General features: G+C 35.9%; 1 protein-coding gene across 1 annotated transcript in view; it reads right to left on the bottom strand.

Moving 5' to 3' along the window:
* LOC132696754 (FERM, ARHGEF and pleckstrin domain-containing protein 1) overlaps nucleotides 1-26386 on the bottom strand; it is a 136772-nt gene that overhangs the window by 74129 nt on the left and 36257 nt on the right. The window contains exon 3 of the mRNA XM_060661764.1: nucleotides 13040-13144. Within this exon, the coding sequence (XP_060517747.1) occupies nucleotides 13040-13144 (105 nt within the window). The remainder of the gene's footprint in view (nucleotides 1-13039; nucleotides 13145-26386) is intronic.

Below are 26386 nucleotides of genomic sequence, written 5' to 3'. Positions count from 1 at the left end.
GGTCATTCTCTGTCTTCTAAATCAAAATTTACCAATTTTAAAACGTGTAAATTCTCTACACGTTTGCTCAGCTAGTGCATATAGTCTTAAATATCTATTAAAATACGATGACTTCCTGCAGCACTTCTACCCATTTTAAAATAATAGAGCAAAATTCCCCGCCGAAACGCTTTATTCGGTACAAATTCCGACATATTAAAAAAAAAATCACAAATTGTTTATATTTTGGAAAACAGTTATGTACACTGTGTATCAATTTGGTTGCGACTGAGAGGTGCGTCCGTTGTTAGTGAAGATAGAGCCTTGCATTTTCGCAAACCTTTGTTACTTTCTTGTGAAACGAAAGATTAGGTCAACAAAATGTTCATCACTTGTTTAGTTTTTCAAATACAGGGTGATTTTGGAAATTCGAAGTTTTGGGGCATCCCTCATACCTCTGGTATCCTATGTTTTTTTTAAGGAACACCTAATAGAATAATTTGATTCCTCTCGGTATGACATTCTCAAAAATGTGTGACAGTTTGGGGTTATTTGTAAAAGTGACTTCACAAAATGATTTTAAAGTGTTTTGAAGGTTTTTGCGGTAGGCCACACTTACAAAATAACTTTTATAATTTGCATGAAGCCAACGTTTTTGTTAATCTTTTTTAATAATATATATTTAATATATTAATTTAATAATATACATTTAATAATATGTAGATCATAAAACTATGTGAAATGTTATAAATAAAATCTTAATATTAAACTAATGCAAATGCAAATTATAAAAGTTATTTTGTAGATATAGATGTTTAATGATATTGAAAATTAGGCCAGTTGTTGACTGATCAGTGTGACGTGTGACGCCACCGTCAGAACTGGTAAATGTAAATATGCTATGGATAAAACATCGGCGGACGTCGATAAAGGGCGAATGGTCCAAGCGGTCATGCCCAACTTGGTGTGAAACGTAAAAGCAGAAATACTATGGCTAAAATCTGCCAAAGATATCCGATCGCTGTTGAACGACATTATAAAGTTAGACTTTTTGTTTAAAAAGAAAAATTGGGAAAAGAATTGCTATATCCAAAGATTTAATCTCAAATTGCAAGAGCTTTCCAAGATGGAGAAAAACAAGTTGTTATTGCCCGGATGTTTTCATTAGTTCCCAGTGCAGTTTTAATGAAAGAAATAATTAAAATTTTATTAGACCAATAAATACGATTGCACATGCGCATTCAATGGTTATACAGTACGAGACCAGCCAAGAAAACTTTAATTAGCTAATAAACTATTTTTCAGTGACGAGACACGTTATAATGTTGGTAATTTCGATCGAATGAGACGCATAAGTATTTGGTTAGTTTCTAATATTCAACAACAATGGACTCCAGTCAAACATTTAACGCCTTCTGAAATATTATCGATTAACAAGGCGGAATGTATAATTTTAGGTTAGGTTTATATTTACGTTTGTGTCAAGCGCATTTTACATTATTTGCGTATTTATATGTATAAGCTTTTGTTTATATTTATTGAAAATGCGTAAATGTCTTTTTATTTATCATCAGATTGACTACTTCAAAGTTTGTCAATCGTTTTTGGACCAGTGATATTTTTTTAACAACAAAATTTGAGTAGGTATTAAGGAACTACTACATAAGTTAATTGTAATATTTATATTACAATAAAATTGCCACATTTCTGAGATGTTAAAGATTTTTTAATTAACACTGGTATGTTTTACTGAAAAAGCGATGCTGCCATAGTTCACTAATTTATAGAAACAAAATTTTAAAATTAATCAAAAAATCAAGAGCCTCTAATAGTTTACTAGTTTCAGGGTGTTATATTTTTAAATACCTCATACGGCAAGAAAGTTAGACAAAACTTGCTGTTGTTTGAGTGATCAGTTCTCATAATCGTTTTGTTGAAAAGTTTTTTTTTTTTTTAATAAATGAATGAAAATTTAAAGGCTCTGCGTGAGCGAATTTGAAAATTCTCCGATGGCTTCATCGGTTCTGGCAAATCTCGCGTAAAATTTTAAACCCGTTCGTTCTACATTTAAAACGTGCTCCGTAATATCAGGTATATAGAGAGTTATCGATAATTTTGTGTTTAATAATCTCACCAATAGCACCATAACGTCTATTTTTACACTTCGTCATTTATCCCTTTATCATGCATGTTTTTTTCACTGCCTAATACGCTGGAAAAGGCACGCGCGTTTTTTAAAAATGTTTTCCCTACATATATTAATAATAATAGTCTTTAATAATCAAATGAAAATTTCCATAAATGATTGGATGATGACATTTAAATAAGTAAAGAAAACAACATTTTTTAATTGTAAAGTTTGTCTTGAAATTTATTTTTGTGGCTTTAGTTCATTCCGTATTTTGAAAAATTTTAACAGGTACGCATCCGTACTTTTTTGGCGCACCCTCTATATATACAAAAAGAGTAAATATAATGTGGTGCCTGGGTGGGGTTGTTCAATGATCTAATCATCAAGTCGAAATATTTATGTCAATTATTTCATATTTCTATACTTATTTATATATTTTAATATACATAAATAACACTAAGAATCTCGTAATCGAAACGATGAGAAAAAAATTTGAATAATTTTGATATTTTTGAACAACCTTAACCCAAGAATGGCAAAAGCATTGTATACAGGGTGAGTCAATGATAGAGTAAAATTCATTATCTCATTGGTTTCAAATTCAAGCTTTAAAATTATTTTAAAGTATACAGGGCAGCTCAAAATAGCATGACGAATAAAATATACGTTTTTCTTGTAATGGAACACCCTATTATAAAATTTTGTTTTGAATTCGTTTAAGGTAAATCACTCATATTTGATATTAGCGTAATTCGAAGATAAAGTAAAAGATATATGCAACGGAAATTGAATAGGATGCTAAAGGACGTTAAAAATAAACTAATATCTAATAATCTCGATTTTCGCCACACCGCACGCCATTATTTTTTCTGACAGATCTTGCAAAAAAAAATACAACTTTAATTAAGTATGTCATAAGTCATATTTAATATTTCGCGATTTATTTTAACCTGTGCAATATTTGCTCTCGTTTCTGGCTAACACTAATGCTATAATTTTAGTTGGACATGAAAAAACTATTAGCCAGCAGCCAACATTAGCCTGTGAAAGTTCAAAAATCAATAGAAGAAAAATGTTCGTGAAATTCGGTCAAATTTTCAATTCACAGAAAAAGTAAATAATATTAAATACCTATTGGTACAGATTAACTTACCTTATTTTTAGTTATTGATGGGCAATAAATGTTCGAAAATATGCCTTTCCACTTGCATACACATGTTTAGTCTTTCTCACATATTTTCTTAGACGTTAGCTAATCGGTGTTTTCCTCCTGCACGCATTCCGCGATCTATTTTCCTATTTCACGATATAGTGGTGAATAGTTCAAAATTATAATATTTATTTATTTACTATTTAAAAAAGTTAAAAAGTTGCATTTATTTGAGAAAGCAAAATGGCACATAATAATGCAAACGCAAATATTATTAATTTGTTTTACATTTATGGTCAGTGTCAAAGAATTTTTTCAAGAAAGTGCAAAAGATTTAACGAGCAATAGCAGCATTTGTCACCAATGTATGAGAAAAAGTTTATAAAAATTAAAGCAAATTTTCGAAACCTACGAAGAAGGGAACTTCAAAAACCTGTTACTCAAAAAAAAAAGTAAACCATTTAGGCTTACCTTATTCATCCACTGAACGGATACCGAAGAAACGTAATATGCGTGTAGAGTTTTGTGAGATGATATTGGTTAAAATACAAGAGCGAGATTTTTTAAAAAGAATTATTGGGACCGACCAGTCAAAATTTTCGTGAGAAGGTATTTTTAACAGAAGGAATAATAATTTTTGGTCATCAGAAACTCCAAAATTTCGACGAGAAAAGCGATTTCGACATACATTTAGTTTAAACCTGTTTTCTTTGATGTATTATAAAATAGATTTTTGTATCTACATCGAGAATTTGAGCGAGGAAAATATCTAGATATTTTACGAAGAGTAGTTACAGATTTTTTAGACAATTTGCCATTAGCGTTACATCGCAAATGTTCATACCAACTTGAGCTCCGGCTCATTGCACGAATAGAGTAAGGCAAGAACTTACAATCATGCTTGAAAACCGATGGATAAGGCATCTAGGTCTAGGGAATTGGCCCCCGTGTTCGCCAGATATTACAGCGATTGATGCCTATCTCTGGGGCCCTATTAAAGGAAAAGCCAAACTAACCAAAACTCCGATTGGAACAGAAGATTTGGAAATCTGTGTCAAACGGGATTTTCAACAACTTGATTCAAACGAAATTCAAAGGGCAACAATTTACAATGTTATGAAGTCAATCCATGGATGTCTTGGAGGAGATGGAGATTAAAAACAATTTAATTAATTTAATTTAGTCTTTAACATTAGTTGTGTGTATGACAGTTTCTATGAAAATTAAATTTTTATTGGCACATCTATTTCCTTCCAGTTTCACTATTACAATTACTCCTTTGAATACGCTAACAACCCAGATAGCACACAATATCCCCAGTATATTCGGTCAATGTTCCATTTAAGTCGCATGTCCCGGGACATGTGGAGGATATTCTTAGGGTATACTAAGGTTATACTGTAAAATACACCCCAAGGATATCCTCTGAATGGATAGCTTGTGGATTTACTGTACACGATATACCACAGATATACTCTAAATAGACAGCGTGAGAATATCCTCTTGGGCCATAGTGGGAACATTAGAATAGAAACCTAAAAAGATAAATTTTGAACAACTGAGAAGGACAATACTTAGTTTTTTTAGATTTGTGGTGTTTTGGGAGACATTTTATTGTGCACATCTACATAGACGTCAGTGTTGACAAGTCCTATAAAAAACAGGAATCAAACCGTTAAAAACGTTTTTTTTTATTTTTGGACACGGACGAGACAAGAAACGCTATTTTAATAAAAATAACACAGAAAATACGGATTGATTCAACTAAGTAAAAAAATGACAAAAACGTAAAAATAATATATTCGTTTACAAGATCTCATTTGACAACACCAATGACGCAAGTACTCGTGGTCGTGCCGTGCCGGACTCGTTCGAGTCTCGTCAGCCTCTTCTCCCTCTCGGCGTCCGCCATCTTTTCAGCCTTGTTTTTGTTGACGGTATAAGGTATACTGGGACTTGGCGTCTATTTTGAGTATTTTGTGTGCTGTGCTTACTGCTTTCAGTGCTTTCATTTCCGTTATTTTTTTGTGGTATTATTATTACTGAAGAACTAGTAATTCATGTCAGTATTATATAACAAAATATTTGATAAATTCTAAGCTGAACGAACCATTGTTGTGTAGTCTACCAACATCATGCCTTGTTTTTTGTTATTTTGCTAGGTCAATGAGATAGCAAGATCAGGCGGCGGCAGGAGTTTGAAAAATAAGCTCTGACCCAGCCGATTTCAAATGAACTTGCAATGAAATTTAATTGGTTGGGCATGAAGAAAAAGGAAAAATTTTCAAAATTAAAAATGGCCAAATTAATACTTGGTAAGTAGGTAATATGTTTTTTTAAAAATAAATATGGCGTAAATGTAATATAAATAAAGTATAAGAAATTTAATTTAATAAAATATATATTATGGTGATTGCTTAGTTGATACATTTTTTAAGGAGTGATTGCTGGACCGAGTTAAGATAAAACTAACTTTCTTGTAACCTATGTACGTTTTAGATTGCATATATTTTTTGATTCTAGACTTCTTTTCGTATCTTATTGCATAGCTTTTGAAAACAAAAATAAAATCCACTTTCTCTTCATGTTTTTTGAGCAGTTAAATTTAGGCATACAAAACTAAACTAATTTTTTATTAAACAGTGTTAGAGAAAATCCCCCAGAAAAAAATTATATTTTTAGTTATATAGTATAAAGTACAATTTTCACATTAAAATGGTTGTTGGGTTAATTCATGAGAACGTTTTTTCTATCACGAGGAAAAAAAAACTAGGAAAATTTTTAGGTTGGCAAAAAATATTGCATGAAAATAGGACTGTCAAACTGAACAGTCATATTTGTTCTAGTTTTTTTTTTGCGCGTTATAGTACCTACTCTCATGAGGTTTGTTTTTAATGAAATGATTAGATTAGTGTGCTCGTTGAACTCCTACTGGAGTTCAACGGGCACACACACACACACACACAAACGAGATATATATATATATATATATATATATATATATATATATATATATATATATATATATATATATATATATATATATATATATATATATATATATATATATATATATATATATATATATATATATATATATATATATATAAACTTGTAGGTTTGTAAGATGTTTCAGAAAAAATAATAATATATACGGGGTGCCATTTAAGAAAATTGCAGATTTTTTACTTTAAAATGATCCAAATATATTTTTCAAATTTCGCATTGTTTGATTGAAACATGATTTTGCATACATTTAATACCCAATTTCCGTTCGAAAGGCGTTCCCAAGGCTTTTCCAAAGGCACCCCCCTTTTGTGCGGGAACTTGCCGTGCTTCGGCATGAAATTTCATGTCCCATCGAAAGGTTTCGTCATTTTATTTTATCTATGACGAAATAAAAATATATATTTTTTTTAACCTTAGAGACGAAAAAGTTGATTTAATTTTTTTGTTTCGTTCAAATATTAAACAAAAAAAAGAGATTTAATCCCACTAATCCGAAGACAGTAGGATGGTAATATATTCACCTGTTTTTTAATACCCGACAGCATCTAAGATTTCAAACTCGTGTTGTGTTTCCAATTTGGGATTGTATGGCATCCGGATTAGTTTCACACGTTAACGACGCTAATCCCCCATGTTGAGATTGGAGCATTTTACTCGAAACCTATTGTAATTTATTATCTAATTTATGTTTTTATTTATATTCCTATCCACTATTTTGCAGCTATAAAATAAAAAATACTAAATAAATAATAAGCGTATTATTTTCCCAAATACTATTGCACCCTGTGCAATATTTATTTAGCTACTATCAACAAATCAAAAACCAACAACAATTAACTAACTTATTTTTTAAATAAAAGTTAATAAGTTAATAAGGACACCTCACTTATGTTATCGAAAATAGAGTTCCGCCAATTTTAAATTTTAAAATAATCAAACCATCCAAGTTCAGGCCATCTCTCTGATTTAAGTTTAAATGTTGTAGGTTATGAATTTTGTACCAATAAAATGGAGTATGTTTTGTTAATGTGTTGCATACTATACTTTTTCTACGACGATATCCGGTTTATATAGCGTCCCGTCCTGGTGTCGGAATTGGGGCTCCTCCTCCGTTGGATGTTTCGCCTGAGAGTGGGCCACGACCTGACGGGCGATCTCATTGTGGCGATTAATGCGTTCAAAGTGCACCACATGGCATCTTTGCAATATATGGGATATCGTCTCTACTCGGCCCAGTCCCCTCGGCACATACGGCTATCGGCCGGGTTTGAGGGGAGCCCCATGGTAGGAAGGTTGTTGTTCCTGAGCTGGAGGGCAAGAACAAAGTCCCGCCCGATCCACTCACGCGGCTTCGAGGAGATCCAGCTCCGACTCGCTCGGTCCTTCGCCGAATACTCCATCCCCGTCGCCGTGGGCCCCGATGAAAGTGCTTCCCGAAAAGTTTGGTCCGCGGGGACCTCGCCCGTGAGAGCGCTAAGTCTTCTGAGTGCCCTGGTCATTCTCCCGGATTGTAGAAAGGCTAAAACGATCTGGTCCTATGTCTTTACCAATAAGCCCCCGATCCTCTTAACAAAAACCTGGGAGTTCGATATAAGACGGAGTTCTTTAATACCAAGGCCGCCGTCCCTCACAGCTGCGTGTAAGGCTACATTCGGCGTATGAGTGTTGAGGTGTAGAAATCTCTTTAGGGACGCTTTGATCAATCGATCCGCGTCCCTAGGCATCTTGTCGGGTACCTGCGTGTTCTGCAGCTCGAAGTAAAGATGGGGGCAGAGGTAGTCTTTCAGAAGCAAAAGTTTCTGGTCCGGCTTCAGAGGAGATCGCTCCAGCCGCTGCAGCCACAGCTGCAGATTGGGGATAGTAGGCTTCCGCACCTCGGTAGGCCCGAACATGTGACCCAAATATTTAAAAGTTGAGAGGACCGTCACCGCGGGTATCCTCGCGCCCCCTATGGAGAATATTGATTTGGAGTAGGCGATAAGCGCCTTGTTCCCTGCGTAGGGGACGCGGATAGCGCCACCGATTTGCAGGAGTTCACCCGCATACCCCTCGCTGCAAAAAAGTTGTTAATGTCTCCCAAGATGATTGGTACGTCGACCTGATCGTCCGAAAGGAAGACCATGTCGTGAGCGAAGGCGATCAGAGCCACCGACCCGCCCCCCTCGAGGGTGCCCCCTCGGAATCCGGAATTGATCTTATCAAGCAGCTCGCCCACCACCAGGTTGAACAGGATGGAGAACAGCGGGTCACCCTGTTTGACTCCACGCTGACCTCAAACGGCCTCGTGTATGAGACACCGGCTTTAATCGTAGTCGTTTTATGCAGGGAGCCCATAACGTATCTCCGCATCCCCTCGTCGATCCCATCGCGTTCGATAGAGTGGTGCGAGACGGAATCGAAGGCCTTGCTGATATCCAAGGAGACAGCCTTTACCCGATGTATTGGTCCAGTATAATTACATTGGCCAGCGTGCCATCTGTCTCGACAAACCCTCTTTGATTTTGGAACAGTCTTTGAGCGACAGACCCGATGGTGATGGGTCGCCAATTAGAGGTGTTCCTCTTATCGCCGTCCTTGGGCACCAAAACCGTTCTGCTGGATTTCCAGCTGGTTGGAAGGATATTCCGCCCAAGGACGATGATAAAAACGACGCCCCAGTGTAATGGGGGCACCCGGCGCACGTCCTGGACGGACAGACCGTCTGGCCCAGGAGATGACGCCTGCCAGCCTGACATGCCCGTACGCACGTCGGGAGCAGAAAAAAGTTATTATATCAATAAATTTTAAAAAAAGTATGGAATTTTCTAAAGCTGCATTAATTGATTTGATTTATATACTGTTCAAGACGGAAAATACTTTGTTGGGAGTAAGACTTCACAAGGCGAAGTACCCTGATGCTAGTGGTAGTATTGAATATGATAAACGGTAAGTGATAACCCGATATTCTACCAATGAGGAAGTAGATTTGAAAATTTAATCTCCAGGTCGGTACTCGTCAAGAAGGTAGTTTGGAAAACCAAACCCATTGGTCACTTAATGTGAGGCGTGGAAAGTTATTGGACCATATTAACGTCACATTAAGCCAACTTCTTCAAGAAGTTGATAACATTGAGGTCTAAAAAATGTGGTTTCAGCAAGATGGAGCTTCTCCGCATGACCATCGAGAAGTTAGATAATGTTTAAATAATCATTAATCATCATGTGACTTAGCACCACTAAATTTCTATTTGTGGGATATGTTAAAGATCGTGTTTATGTGAATCTTGTAACAACACCAGAAGATATGGAAAATAGGATTCGGGACGCGTGGAGCAAAATAACATAATTAATTCCAAGAAAATATACGAAAAAATTAATAATAATAATAATAATAAATACATAATTAAAAATAAGTTAAGTTAATTTGGACTAATAGGTATTTATCATTTTTCCGGAAATATAAAATTTGGTTGTTATTTTTACCAGATTGTTAATAACTGTCTGTTGCTTTATCAGCGGCTCCAATAAAGTTCTGAACAGAGCAATCTTGGCCAATAATTTTTTGAAATAGGTATCTGACTTACTCGTACTGAATAAAAGTTGAAGGTTTTCGTAAGATCTTTAAGGAAAAATAAAAATATATATGGTCTGCCATTTAATAAATTGAAATGATCCAAACATATTCGTTTTTTTTTTCGTTAATTTTTATTTTAGCATCTATCGAATAACGATAGTATTAAATACGAGTGATTAACCTTAAAAATTAATGGCGCTAGAGTATTCTTTCGCAAGTTTGAAAACCATTTTTTTTTAAATTAACGCTTTTTTAGTCACCCTGTATTCTTTAAAACAATTTTAATTTGTGAAACCTAACAACTTTACAACTTTATCCTTGACTCACCCTGCTTCGAAATGAAATTAAAGGGTAAGTGTTAAATAGTTTTTAAATTAAAAATAACCAGTGCTAAGGGTATCATGGTCCTCTTACGTTTTCATGGTCCTCTAATGTTACAGCAGAAAAACAAACTTTTTTAATTTAACCTTACAACGAAGACAGCACAGAGACGGGAGTGACCCCTTTTCATTACCACAAACTGGCTTCAGAAACCTTTTAGGCTGTCCTCAGAATTGAGCCACTGGCTACTTTGCCAAATTGGACCTCATATGAAACAACCAGACAACAGCTATTCCCAAAACTCTAAGAGAAATAAAAACTTTTATTTTTTTTTGCATAACTACATTTTTTGTGTGAAGGGTCGTATCAAAAAGATATTCGACACGACTTGTTAACCAGCATGCATAAGTTCTATCAACCGATGTTTGTCAATTTTATATTTGAAGTTCTTGGTGAGAACCAATTGCATTGCACAAATATTTTATACTGGTCACTAGTTGCTTTTTAGGAAGCATTTACAACAAAAATTTAAACGAATAATCAGTAACATTAAGACCACAACCCCAGCGAAATGGATAAATATGATTATATGCAATAAGAACTGAAAAATAAATATAAATGCATTATCGGGTCACTTTTCTTCGGTGTATACTGCGGACTTGGGTAATTGTTTAAATAAGATGAGTTCCCATCAATATGCTGATGACGTAAAACTTTATTGCTCCTTTAGGCTATTGGATTCCAATGCCTTTCATATTTAAATGCAGTACAAACATTTTCACTTAAGCACCGACTGATTATAAATATAAATAACACACAGCTTATGAAATTTGGCAAGGATCCCAGTAAGCTACTTTATTAAATACTGTAACTTTGCAGATCACTGAGTGTGCAAAAATTTCAGAGGTTCTGTTTGACGCTAGCTTAAGATTCCAAAACCATGTAGCAGTGTGGATGAAAAAATGTTATTTTAAATTAAAGTTACCTTGTATGCACAAAGACTGCCTCACTAAAAATGTCAGATTAACACCGTGTGACTCACTCATCCTCGCATCTCTGGGTTATTGCGAGGTAGCGTTATCAGTCTGCCGTTCATAATAGAGAAAATACGAGTCTTCAAAATTCTTGTTAAAGGTTTAGTTTTGGCTTTCGAAAGTTCGATCATATAATTATTATTCATTATCATTAATATTAGAAAATTAATAAGTCTTCTCTCCCTCAATATTTGTTTTCAAAATTGATTAAAGATTAAGTCAGACATCAAACTGCATTTAATGAGTGCTCATTTACCTGCAATGCTGCAACAATTTATAACTCTCTACCTAGCCAGATTAAAAAGACTCTTCGTAAATACTTGTTAGATTAGAGCTAGAGTACATTGGTTTCAATAGTCATTTTTGGTTTTCACTTAACTGTATATGGCTCTTACGTATTTCCTTTGTATGTTTCATCTAGCATATATAGCTGTGACTAGATAGGGTAGCATTGTGCTAGATCTCAATACCCACTTATCTATTATTTTTTAATAATAATGTGTGATAACATTTAAGTCACCCATTATTTATTCATTTTTATGTTGTACCGCAGTTTTAATATATAACTTTTTTTTTTAATATACTTAATTTCCAGCACTTACCTTTGGAACCTTTCTATTTATTATTGGGTAATTTATAAAATAAAAACGTCGATCACGGCACACAAAACAAACAGAAATGATAACTAACATATGTTAACTTTCAGCCGATCTTTTTTGTTTATTAATAAAAATGCCATGTCAAACGCAAACTTGACATAAAGTTCAACATTTTTTATATTTCAATAATTTTAAGTAGAGAAAAATTAAAACACTTTTTTTTCGATACTGAAATGAAAGTTAATATTTATTGAAATAATATCAACATTGATATTAAAGTCAACGTACTTCCTGCATAGACCCTATGTTTTATATATGTCATATTCTTTACGTATTTTGAAAACAAGATGATTTTTTTATGGCTATTATATCAATTAAATAGAATAAGTATAGTTCGTAACGATATACCGTTTTTACGATATAATCCAGTATTCCATTTTGGTAAATTTTTAGGTCTAACCGCAGGCCTAACACGCTACGTGCTTCGGTATTTGGTGCATACAAATACTGAAAGGTAACGGATTTGTGTAGAGTTTCATAGGTGAGATTCCTCGATTATTCTTACCAATAGCAAACTGGGAAAACATTCATTATAAGTCAATAAGTCAACCAACCTATCTAATGGGCAAATTAAACCTGAAATCGCGCTACCTCAATTCCTGTTTTAGGAAGATTACAAAAAAGCACACTAATATGAATTAATATAACAGTATAATCAAAGAAAATTTGCCTACTCATAAAATACAACAGTCGACACGGCACAGTTCTTGTCGGCTAAAAGTGCTGAAAGAACAGGCTTTACAACAGGCGGGTCTTAGACTCATTCCGAAGTCAAAACAATAAAAGATTGTAAAAACGGTACATCGTCGGGCGAACTTTATTAGTAACCATCCCAATTATCGTTTTTATCTTATAATGAAAGATAATATGACTTGGTTCATAACAGCAATCCTATATTTTTTTGCTAAAAAAGTGAAACATTTCAAATCAGATTTACCGACTATGCATTATTTGTTTTTTTTTAATCAGTAGAATAAAATTCTTTAATTACCGACACATAAGACGGCACAAAGTATATTTTAGTAAGGTTAATTACTAAAAATAATTCAATACGTGGTAGCACCATTTAAATATTTGGACAAGATTAATATCGAATTCAAATTTATCCAAAAACCAAAATGATGATGTTTTTTTTGTTTTGCTTAAAATCTTCAGTATTAAATTAAAAAAAAAATTATAGGCGAGACTCCAAAATCGACCAACCTTTGTCCCGTGTACGTCGGAGTATTCTAATCCAAAATAATCTGCCTCCAGTAGATGCAGCTGTTTGCAAACTTGCTCGAATAACACCCGCCCCAACGCCTTCGCCTGCAAAACAAAATAAAAACCATCAAAACATGTACAAGTACCATACGCAAACGTAAATCGTGGAATAAAGTAGTGGGAAATATTAGGGTTTTTTTAATTATGTTATTTATATTGTGCGTTACGTAGCCGTCGTGTCGTCCTGAAAACCAACTGGAGTCAATATTTTTATTGGGATTCTCCGAACCGCTAAGTATCGTATTCGGGTATTCGTTGAAGAGCGTTATTGGTAAATTTGACAAACCTATAATAAATTATTATAAAATACATATTATTATTAAATAATGGTATATAACACTCTAAAATTGCAAGATGTAATTTAAAACATTTTGATCGAATTTGACTGATCAATAAAGAAATGGTCAATTGATCAGCCTCAACAGTAGAAACAGACAGAAAAATACATAAAAAGGAGGGAATATACTGCTAAACGCCAAATTGAGAAAACAAAGTTTGCAATCTGTTTAAAATATATGCAGGGTGCCTTTTCTATGAATAATAGAACATTTTATCAGATTTTCATTGTAACTGAACAGATACAAAAGATATGTTCGATTTATCTAAATAAAACGGTGCAACTAGAGTCTCCTAAGAGCAATGTTAGCAAAACCGACATTCATTATTATACTATAAAAACTGTCTCGCTCACTATCCAGGTGAACCAGGTTTTAACAGTCGAACATCTAAGATCGGTTTTTCAGACCAAAATATAGAGTGCAGCAGTTTTTATTTTTAAAAAAACGACTTTTTAATAATTATTCAGAAACTTTTTTCTGAATTTGAAAATATTATACATTTCCATTTAAGGTAATAATTTTAATGTAATTATAAAAATTACCCCCCCGTGTGGGGTTGCTAGTCCCCCATCGGGCGCCTCCCCAGGTGGCGGATAGGGGGATGCCTCCCAGATATGGGTGGTACTGGGGAAATGAAATACCCAGGGCGGACCAAAACTAGCATGACACAGGGCAGTAGCTGTGGCATTACTGGTTTGGAGGCTATTGAAGAATGACTTCTCTAAGGACCCAAAGTCAGATACCTACAGGCGATAATCACATAAAGATTTACTCGGCTGTAACACTACGCCACAGAAAGGAGAGGGACCCTACTGTGCGAATATGTATCCCTAGAAAACTCATCATGGACTCTAACTCGAAGACATATGGTAAGACGCCATGCGACCCGATTGGCAATCGGCGCTCGAGCCCCAGGAATACGAGTGTGAAATTGGTTACTGGCTATAGGAGAGTAGGTGACCAGGCATCCTATAGAAAATATGCGACTGGAAAACGGAAATCAAAACCGACAATGCACAGGATATGCACATGGAATGTGCAAGGTATGAACAAAATCGGTAAACTGGCCATCATCGAGAAAACACTCACCAATGTCCCCATTACCGGAATATCAGAAACTCACTGGAAAAATAGTGGACACTACACAAATGAGTATGGCAATCTTTTGATATGCTCTGGAAACGAAAACCACAGCAGTAACGGTGTGGCCTTTCTGATACATAAGAACTTTAAGGAATCTATTTTGGGATACGAAGCTATCAACGATCGAATAATTACCCTGAAAGTGCAAGCAAAACCGGTCAACCTAAACCTCATGCAAATCTATGCCCCCACATCGACATGCCCTCAAAATGAAATAGACAACTTTTATGGTATACTCTCGAACACAATAACCAGAATGCCTAACAGAGAGCCTTTAATCGTACTGGGCGATTTCAATGCGAAGATTGGCGAAACGAAGACCGATACACATCTACGAACGGTAGTAGGAAAATATGGCATAGGAGAAAGAAATGAACGTGGTCAAATGCTTATCGAATTCTGCGCGGAAAACGAACTATACATATCTAATTCCCATTTCCAACATCATATTAGAAAAATATATACCTGGAGATCTCCTGATGGACATACACGCAATCAGATTGACTACGTTCTTATCAAGAGAAGATGGAAAAGTTCTATTAGAGATGTGAAGACCTATCCTGGCCTGGATTGTGGAAGTGACCATAATGCTCTGGTCGCGGAAATCTGTCTCAGACTGCAGCGCAACAAACGCCGTCCTCCAAAAACCAACCCATGGTACAATGGAAAAAACGAGATCTTTCAAAATGCAGTCAAAGATAATCTTGACAAAATATCGCAAGAAAAAATCAACCAAATGAACTCCGATGAACTCTGGACAGAAATGAAACACTCTATTGAGCTCGCTGCCGAATCTGTAAAACCTGATAAAAACCAACCAAGGAAACCATGGATAACACAAAGCACCTGGGAAATGATCTCCGAGCGAAACAACTTAAAAATCAAAGGACTACAGGAGAACGAAGCCCAAGAGACATATGGAGAACTGAGCAAAGCCATTAACAGAAGGCTTAGGATTGACAAAAATGCGTACATTGCTTCAGTATGTGAGGATATCGAAAAACATGCAAACCAAAACCAACCACGGGATCTATTCCAAAAAGTGAAGATGCTCTCAAGAACCTTCCAACTACAGTACCTTCCAATTAAAAATACCACCGGTGTAAGATTGACCACGACACCTGAAATTGTAGAAAGATGGCGTCAATATTGCGAGAATCTTATGGCCGCTGAAGAGATGGACCTACCAGAGAGCCTGTCACTTGAAGCTCGGGTACGTGAACCACAAATTCTGAGAGACGAAGTTGAAACAGCTCTTAAAAAACTTAGGGACAGAAAAGCGCCAGGCTCAGATAATATTGTAGCGGAAATGTTAAAATGCACTGGAGGCAAAGGTATTACCTTGCTGCACCAAATCTGTCAAAAGGTATGGGAAACGGGAAAATGGCCAGAAGAATGGACGAAATCTGTATATATCCCATTACACAAAAAAGGCCCAAAAGACGACTGCAGTAATTATAGAACAATTGCTTTAATAAACCACGCAAGCAAAGTGCTACTGTACATCATACAAGGAAGGCTCAAAAATTACCTCCTCCCCAATATACCCCCAGAACAAGCAGGTTTTATGCCAGGACGAGGAACAAGAGATCAAATTCTAAATGTGAGACAGATGGTGGAGAAGCTCTTTGAATACAATGTCTCTGCTATGTTATGCTTCTTGGATTATAGCAAGGCCTTCGACACGGTGCACTGGAATAAAATGTGGTACGTTTTAAAAGAAATGGGAGCCCCCGACCATCTAACCTACCTTATTAAACAGCTATATGACAACAACCTAGCCCAAATAAAAATAGGAAACGAATACTCAGGAAATTTTAGAGTTGGAAAAGGCGTAAGGCAGGGATGTATTCTCTCCCCCATACTCTTCAACATTTATGGAGAATGGATAATGAGGAAGGCGTTGGGGAACTGGAAGGGTGGCGTATCTATTGGAGGGAAAAAGATATCAAACCTTCGATACGCAGACGACACTATCGCAGTGGCTAAAAACGAACAAGAAATGTGTGTACTATTACAACGAATCGAGCAAGTAAGCCTGGAGTGCGGACTGCGACTAAATAGATCTAAATGCCACCTGATGATAATAGACCGGGCAGGAACAGTTCCTTTACCACTGCAGCAAGTCCATGACATAGAAGTTAAAGAAGAGGTTATTTATCTGGGCACGAAGATAACAAATAGAGGTGGTTCAGAACAAGAGATTAAAAGAAGAATTGGGATGGCAAAGGAGGCTTTGGGAAGGCTGGTTAAAATCTGGAAAGACCACCGTATCCGCAAGGAAACTAAAACAAGACTTGTGAAATCTTTAGTGTTCCCCATTGCAGAGTATGGCTCGGAATCCTGGACCATAAATGCTGCATCTCGAAGAAGAATTGAGGCGTTTGAAATGATATGCTACCGAAGAATGCTGAGAATACCCTGGACAGCATACCGCACCAACGCATCCATCTTAAGAGAACTAAAAGTACGGGAAAATGAGAGATTATTACCAACAATACAACGACGTATGCTTAAATTCTTCGGTCATGTAATACGAAAGGACGGTATGGAAAAACTCATGATACAGGGGAAGGTTGATGGAAAAAGGGCAAGAGGAAGGTCACCAGTGAGATATATAGATCAAATAAAGGAGCTCACACAAATGTCGGTCTCACAAGTGATGCGTACTGTAGAGGACAGAGAAGCCTGGCGAAGGGTCACTACACAACATCCATGAACGAGTCACGACGTCCGAAAACGGACAACGACTGAAGAGAGAGAGAGAGATAAAAATTACATTAATTCCAAGGGGGTCACAGAAGGTAATCTATATTATGGAGAGAAAAAAATTATTTTACACCAGTACTTCTTTTTTTTAAGATTAGCACTTAAAAATACCTTTTTTGATCTCTTCAAGTTTTTTTGTAACCTTTTTTGTTTTTGAAAAGAAAAATAAAAACGATTTGCCTGCATGTGACAGAACATTCCGATCACAATTCGTTTTAATCTTTATTAAAAAGTGCATCATACTAAAACAAAACGTTTTTATTAAATGTTTTATTTCTATTAACGTAGTTATTACATTTTAGTACAGATCAAATATAACAAGTACAGAAACTGTTTTTATTACTGCAAATTGGCACGTCAAGTTTAATCAAAATGAGAAAAAAAATTTAATAATTAATAAAAAAGCAATAGTATATTATAAGAGTAGGTTGTCTAAATATAGACTACTGTAAGGATGTTTTTAACTAAATAGAATTAGTTTTTTATTCAGATCAGTCAAGTACACATCTCACAATGTATAAGTAATGGTTTTTCCTTTAAAAAGCTTAATGAAATGAATAAAAACTAATTTTTTAAATCATTTAAAATTTAGACCAAAATAATCCTTACATGATACAACATTCTACTTCTGTAAAAATTATTATAATAACAATAATAAAATAAATAAAAACATAACTTTAGCGGCTATTACAAAACTCGCGTATAAAAATGTCTTTTTCTAGCCCGGAACAATCTTGATGTGCCCATCGAGAGCAAAATGCGCACCGAACCCATAATTCACCACAAGCATCCTCCTAAAGCAAGCTATCACAATATGTAGGTTCAGAATCCTAATCTGAGTTATCTTTGACTGAAAAATAACTACAATCCTCAGAACTTGATCATTCTTCTGATTTGTAACTTCTCTTCTTTACATTTTTTATGCCAGTTAGTTGTTTTCTCTCTCCACTGACTTTATCTCCAAATTTTTTTACTGATTTATTTGTCTTGGGTTTTTTCTTTTTCCCATTAAACGACTGTTCTAATTTCAATTTGTTTGAGGCAGGTGTCAATAGAGCAGCCGTGCTAGCTTTTCTTCCAATGTGTTTCAAGAAGTAGATTTGGAATGAACGATTGATCTTGCTTGCTTCAATAAAATCATGATCATTAAAAACATGTGGATGATTAAGCGGATGAATCCCTGTTGTTCGAAAATATAGTCAGTTCTGGACACTGACTTCGAACATATGCACGACCAAAAATACTTGCTCTATCGTAAAGAGTGATAGCTCTGGCATCAACTCGCATTCATAAACGGAATTCTTCAGCCATGTATTTTTTTAAGCGGCCCATAAGCGCTTCGTCCAAAGGTGGATTTTATGGCTAGAGTGCGGCGGTATTGATACCAACTGAACATTATTATTTCGATATTACGGGTATGACTTGTGTACCGATCTAATTTCAGAAGTACGGGAGAAGTAGCGGAAGGTGTGCTAGCGGTAGGTTTGACAATTTCTGAAAAATATTTTCAAACTATCCAGTGAATATCTGTATCCAGCCTGACTTATGACAAGCGTGTATTGATCCAGGTGGAGCATGATTTATTAGTAGTGGATGATCTCGCTATCGAGCAAATATCATTTGTGCAAACGGGATGCAAATAGGACCAAAAGGAGGGCTGTTCCTCTCGAGTAAAGACCTTCATGTCACTAATACGGACCTATTTTTGGCCACTTGAGAAGTTCGAGTTTGATGCTTTTTTACGTCCCTCCGATACATGTTCGGTCTTTTTATGGAGGGGGTAGTGGGTTCCCTAAAATGTCCTTTGAAGAGGTCAATTCCTGCGGTCTTGAAAGTTTTTGTCAGTGTCCACTCCTTATATTGCATTTTTTTGAAGAACTTATAAGGTGGCATAATTTTTTTATTATTAAAAGAGCATGAGGGAATAAATTTGTGTAATTTGAATTACGATATGTTTTGATATAGGAAATCCCATCTGACGAAATCACCTTGAAATCTTATAAAGATCTCATGACAAATTTACGATTTTTTTTTTATCTCGCTTATTTACCATTGTAGGAGGCGATTATAGACCTCTCCGTGCGTCGTAAGAAAAAATTTGTGCAAAAAAAAATAATAATTGGGCCGAAACGGAGGGGCGCGAGAGAGAGTTTGAGGTATATGAAGATAGACGTCACTATCCTCTATTTCCAATAAAAATTCCAGCTTTCTAGAATCAAATTTTGTATTTTTAAAAATTAAAAACGTTTTGCCAGTTGATGAGCAACTTAATGTCGCGTCTGTTCAAACGAAACCCAGTTTGCTCCATCGCAAGGATGTAATTTATCACCTCTGCTTCAAAATTTTCTCGGTTTTTAGATAAACGAATGAGTATCGTTTTTGGAACGTTAAAGGACCTATCAGCTTTTAGATGCTCTCCAACGGCAAGAATAGCATTTTTCGTTGCTTCCCTATTCCGAGTTTGCCTGTGGGAAGGTTTTTGCGTTTGCGATGCAGTCACATTACAAAATAAAAAATACGGCTTTTAATATGGACCACTGGTCACAGAATGAACCTTCCCCACGCCCTGCTTAAGTGCCACTGACGTTATGCAGGTACATGAGACCAGATTTCATTAAATGCGCTATTGCCATTGGAAAAAAAACAGGGTTTTCCGTATTATCCGCCTAGTCCAATATTTAAAGAACTTAGGCCTCTTCACAGGAGCGTTTTTAACCGACCGGTCAAATTCCGAACCTGAAGTTTTCACAAGGCGTTCATCGCTTGCAGTTTACTCTCGTATCCGTGATGGGTAAAATCGAAGGGGCCATCATATGTGCGTACATATTACACAAGACGACAGGAGAGATTGCGAGCAGACAAAACCAAGTTTTTTTTATTCATTTTAGAATCCTTTAATAATTTATTGGGTCGCACAAGAAATCACATTTGTAAGGAAGACATTAATATGAGATCGGCTATACCACCTGAAGAAATGCTTGCAGTAAAACTTCGGTAAGGCACAATAATATATTTATTTCATCCAAGTAAAATAAATACCGCTTTATCACGAAGATTTGAAGTATGAAGATTAAGAAACTATTAGTACGTAGAAAACTGTGACGTTAAAGTTGATAAAACGCGACCATCATGCCATGATTGTCCATATTCATGCCAATCCGTACGGAAGTAATGCTGTGATTCATGCCATCGAATGGGTCATGGTGATTGCTGTGTTGATAACTGCACTGGTACCACATCAATTCCCTGAGACATTTGGAGGTGGAACATTCGTCGAAACATTCGGCACAGAAGCTTGAGGAAGAGGCGCGTTCGAATACTGCCTTCGTTGAATCCTTTGCAGTAATTGTATCATCTCTATCCGGAATTCAAATTTTTGTTCGTCATTAAATTTCCGGAAAGTAGCTAGAAGCGACTTCAGGAACGAACTATCCTCATCGGAGGGCTCTGGGGATTGCAGGATTTACAACAATTGCGTTGCTTGTATTCCATTCTTCTTTGGAAGTTTAGGCGATATAAGTGGTGAAAACAGATGCGCTGTTTGTATTTGCGACACTAAAAATATATTTCCTGACATTTTTTGCCTTCCTACCAGTACATTCACCGATCTTCATTACGATTATAGAGTAGGTATATTAACAGTATATACTTTTGTTAAGGACGTTTTCCGAAAGATTTTTGAAGTTTTATTAGATGAAAATCTGCCCACATCTGACAAAGCCATGTGGAAAGAACGTGCTGCTGGATTTTCACAAACACATAATTTTCCGAACTGTATTTGCGCTATAGATGGCAAACATATAAGGATCGTGAAACCCCAGCACAGAGAACCATTATTTTATAATTAAAAAAATTCCTTTTTTTTTAAAGAAATTTCCACAGGCCACTGTGCTACTATTTACAAAACTTCTGCATTCCTCCTGTATCGGTTGTTGTTGAGTCGAACTTACAGAACTTAACTGACACTGAGTTAGAAACATTTGGTTGGATTTTTGGACAAATGGTAAAAATGGGTTTGACGTTATATTGGTTAAGAATTTTTGATACGTGGTCCACTAACACTATGTTTTGAATGTAAGGAAGGCAACAGTGGCAAGTGTAGGTTTGCTTTCAGACTCATTGCCTTTGGAAGGTTGGTTAACGTTAAGATGAAGTAAACGTGTGGAAATTATTAGAGAGAAGAGCTGAAGTAAGGTGTTTTAATTGTGGGTTCCGTGATGCGGGCTGAGCTACTTTTATGGCTCTGTAAACAAGAGAGTTGATAACCGATGATTTTTGAATCGGATAGTGATATGACAATGCATTCAGGTATTGGTCTGTGTGCGTAGGTTTTCTGTAAACGGAATGACCCAATGTTAGGTCTGATTTTCTATATAATTTTGGTTTTAGATAGAACAAGTTTAACTTAAAAATTAAGAAATCTTCTAAACAGCATTATTTTTCATTTGTATTAATTTGTATATGTAAAGGTGGGTGGGTGCACATGGTAAGAAATGTGATTAATCTGTATATAAAGAGACGTTTCAACAAGCAGTGGCAGGCAAATGTCTAAATCTTCCGAAGGACGAAACCCTTCACCAAACCAATGTAACTCCAATGTATTTTCGTCGCAGCTGAGGCATTTGGGTTAAGTCATAGACTATTGCGTCGTTTCGGAAGTAACCGTCTCCCATTCGAACAAAGACCGTCTGTCTCGAGCGAGAAGATATGTAGAATGTGATTTGGCATATTAAAAGCATGATGCGCGTTACATAATTTTGTTGCGTGTAAGAGATGCGTTAGACATCAATGAATTAGAAGATGTCTCGCGGCAACATGATATTAGAGGCACCCGGTCCGATTTATCTAAAATGAATATTTTTTTTAAGCTACCCTATAAAAATTTTGTACTACGCAATAACCAACCACTTGAGAGCCAGATGTTTTCTTAAAACTGCATTTCTCGACCCTAGCCATGTCAAAATATCGATTAGTAGATAGGAGGCATTTATAATAAACATAGTTTTGGGATGCAGTAACATTTTCAGAAACATCTTCCCGGCATTTCTCGGTTAACCGTGCATTCAAGTGTGTCGGGTTGTTTACATTACTTGAAATTGCGAAGACAAACGTGAGTTTACAGTACAGTAGTTGAATTTCATGATGGTTTCGTTTTATTGACCAAAATACCAAAGTACCAAATGGTTTATTTATTGATCGTTTTCATGTTCAATTTATTAAATACACCCAAGGAATTTGGTTAAATATTAATGTGTTCTCTCTTTAAACTATTTTAAACGTTGTTACTTTGGTTGGTTAAAAGTCGGAGCTACTGTCACGTGTCTGTGCCGTTGAGGAGAATATTATGGCCTGGCTTGTTTATTGCACTGTTGCCGTTCAGTGCTGGTGCGGTTATTTGCGACAGGATACTTAGTGTGTCTCTGCCCTTAGTATCCATTGCACGATCGGAATAATCAGCACTAGTGATTGAAATAGGTACTGTATGTGTGTTCTGCCTTTAGTACCAATATACTGATGTGTGTTCTGCCCTTCCGTATATTATGACCTGTTGTTTATTCCATGTTGCTGCCCTTCAGTGTCGGTGTGGTTATTTACGACAGGATACTGTAGCGAAACAAATTATGACGGGTAGGGTTTCTCTATTTCTATTTGCTGCTGCAAGTTGTATTATAATTTGATAGAGGGCGCACCCACGATTAAACGATTATCGTATCGAGCTACAGCCGGTAACACCGGACACGGAAATAGTTGTGGACCGGCATCTCACCCAATAGTTCTTATTTTTCTAAATCTTGTGTAATGTGAGATATTTTTCATATCGAGAGAACCTGTGGCCTGTTACATCGCCGTATTGTGTCAATACACTTTACCGGACATTTGCCTAGTCTTTTGTTAAGGTAGGTCGGATATTTTTTGTGCGGCAAATACCACTTATCGTTTTTTTTAACTTTGTTAAGAAATTATCTCAACCCGTTTCATTCTAAACCAAATAAAGTTTCCCAACGCTGATTGCGAGTTTTTGTGCCGGCCAACCCATATACTCCCTCAAAAAGCGAATCGACACCGTTTCGCTGCAATACTGCGCGTGTCTTTGCCCTTAGTATAAATTGCACGATCAGAATAATCAGCACTAGCGATTAAAATATGTACTATGTGTGTTCTGCCCTTAGTACCAACCTAAACTCAGTTCCAGATTTTATGCCATGACAAAATATATCTGTGATTTGTGTTTTCTGGTGATATTAAGTAATATTAAGTTTGTTTTAAGAATCTTAATAATCTTTGGTACTCAGGTTATTTTTTTTTAGTTTCAGATGCGAACCGTGTCACCTCGATGACGGAATGATCACCTTTCGTTTTGGTTGTTACCCCATCTTATATGTATATGTCCTATAAATTAGATGATTAAATTTTGTTCAAGTATAGCTAACTACTTATGCGTCTTGAGTTACTAACCTTTTTCGGTTTGTTTTGTTTGTCGTTTTCAATAATCGCAATAAATATTTATTCCCAAGCATTTTTCGTTTTATCCCTGTCCTTAAAATCATCTTTAGTTTTATCTCAAATGACGGGCCCGTTGTCTACATTTATAATAAGTTCTTCAATATCTATCCCAGAGGTCATCTTCTTTGCAGAAGCACACAATGAAAGCCGGAGGCGGCACTGGATTTAGTGGTATTTCATGTGTCGTGTGCAAACCCGCATAACCCAGATAGCACACAATATCCCCGGTATATCCGGTCAATGTCCTATTTAAGTCGCATGTCCCGCGACATGTGGAGGAAATTCTTAGGATATACGTTAGCATATATACTAAGGATATACTGTAAAATACATCCCAGGGATATACTCTGAATGGATAACTTGCGAATTTACTGTACACGATATCCTCTAAATAGATGGCCCGAGGATAGCCCCTTGCGCCATAATGGCAATATTAGAATAGAAATAAGGGGAATAAGTGAAAAACCGTAAAACAAGATGAAACCTAAATAAAAATTTTGAACAACAGAGAAGGAAAATATTTAGTTTTTTTAGATTTGTGGCGACTTGACGCCTATTTTGAGTATTTTTGGTGCTGTGCTTACTGCTAACAGTGCTTACATTTCAATTATTTTTTTGTGGTATTTTTATTACTGAAGAACTTGTAACTCATGTAAGTAAAGCTTTATGCTAATATATAACAAAATATTTGATAAATTCTAAGGTGAACGAACCATTGTTGTGTGGTCTAACAACATCATGCCTTGCTTTTTATTATTTTGCTAGGTCAATGAGATAGCAAGATCAGGCGGCGGCAGCAGTTGTGGGTTTATAAAACAAGCCCTTACTCCGCTGATTAATTAATAATTAAGTAAGGTCCACTGGTACCATATCCTCACAGTCGGATATACTAACGACGTCTCAAGTAGTATAACTGGATATCCTTAGTATGTGTGTATGTGGACGTTAGTAACATCGTATATCCTTGCGATGTCTTAAGGATGTCCCTTAGCTGAAACAATATATCCTTAGGATATACGCTATGTCCCGTCAGATAACCCGAGGACGTTTTACGGACGTCCTTGTGTTATTTGGGAAGCAGGTGTGTGATGAAATTTTAATTTCGACGGCAGCATCAAACTGGCTAGCCGTGCAGAATTAAAATTTTTGACGGTAAATTCATCGGTAAGAGTAAGAAACGGTTTTAAATAAAAATGCACATGTAAAAACTATTTACTTTTCTTCTCTTTCTCTATTTTGTTTTAAATTAATAAAAATACGGCTTTATTATACCGGAATTTTAAGGCAACGAAAAATGTAATTGCCTAAGTAGCGGAAACGAATGTGATACGAAGTGTTCCGAAAACCATTTGTCTGTTATTTCACTAACCCCATAAAGACGGTTAATGCGTCTTTCATTTATCGCAGTTCGTTTTGTCGGTCGCGTCGCGGCATACGTTGATGCGTATGCGCCGCGCCGCGTAAACCCCGCAGGCGGCCATGTAAACTTCCGTTACGGCAAATTACTATACACGATTGTTTTACGCGTTTCCCTGCATACGATGTTATTTGACAAAACGAAGTATACGCTGTTCGGGTTTCGATTTCGGTCGTCGCGTGTTTTCACTCCGCACAGAACACATTGAAACGTGTTACATTAACATAAAATTTAAAAACTATGCTTTGTTTGATGATTATTAAGAAGCGGAGAAATGGAAGCGAAAAACCCCAGAATATATGCAAATGCAAAACATACATTTTTTTTATATGCAAAAATATGAATATTAATTTCGGACGAACTATTTCCTTATAATTAAACCCATTCTTCTGAACTCATATAATTTTTTACCTATACCGCAGACCTATTTGAATAGATATTTATAAATAAACCAACAAAAAATCGGAAATAAAAGTGTTTTATTCATAGATACACACATTGCCAATTGCAAACCATAAAAATCTTACGGTGATAAAATATTATTTGCGAAAAAACTGTTCTTTGCATACATGAAAACAAATGACAACTAAATATTTTTCAAAATTTCCCACAGGAAAATTGCGTCTTTTGTCTGTCAACATGGAAAAACTTCATTTTTTCAAAGAAATTTCCGCAGGGTACTGCAATACTTTTTGCAAAACTTCTGGATTCCTCCTGCGTCTGTTAATGAACAGAACTTGCTGACGTTTCGCCAATCATCCTGTTGGTTTCTTCAGAACGTAAATGAAACTCAGCTTAGAGAGCTAGAGCTTAACAACAGGATGATTGGCAAAACGTCAGCAAATTCGATTCATCAACAACCAACGCAAGATGAGTAATTTCCAATTACTCACATAATTTTTTTTCTAATCGCAGCCCCAACAATACCTGAAACTTTTTGCAATCTACTTCAAATTTATTCTAGCCACTTAATCTGTCGAAGAAACAGAGGTAGTCTCCAATTTCGTGAGTGCTATAGGTACAAAAGAATAATTTGCTTTATCAAATTTTCTTTCACTGTTGGGTTAGAAAAAGAGTTCTTGCATTTATTAGACCAGCAGAACAGGAGTCGTTTAG

The sequence above is a fragment of the Cylas formicarius genome, unplaced genomic scaffold (genome assembly GCF_029955315.1).
Source record: "Cylas formicarius isolate icCylForm1 unplaced genomic scaffold, icCylForm1.1 PGA_scaffold_1__22_contigs__length_36826433, whole genome shotgun sequence".
Lineage (NCBI taxonomy): Eukaryota > Metazoa > Arthropoda > Insecta > Coleoptera > Brentidae > Cylas > Cylas formicarius.
The sequence above is the reverse complement of the archived record's forward strand: the minus strand, read 5'-3'. Positions and strand labels throughout refer to the sequence as shown.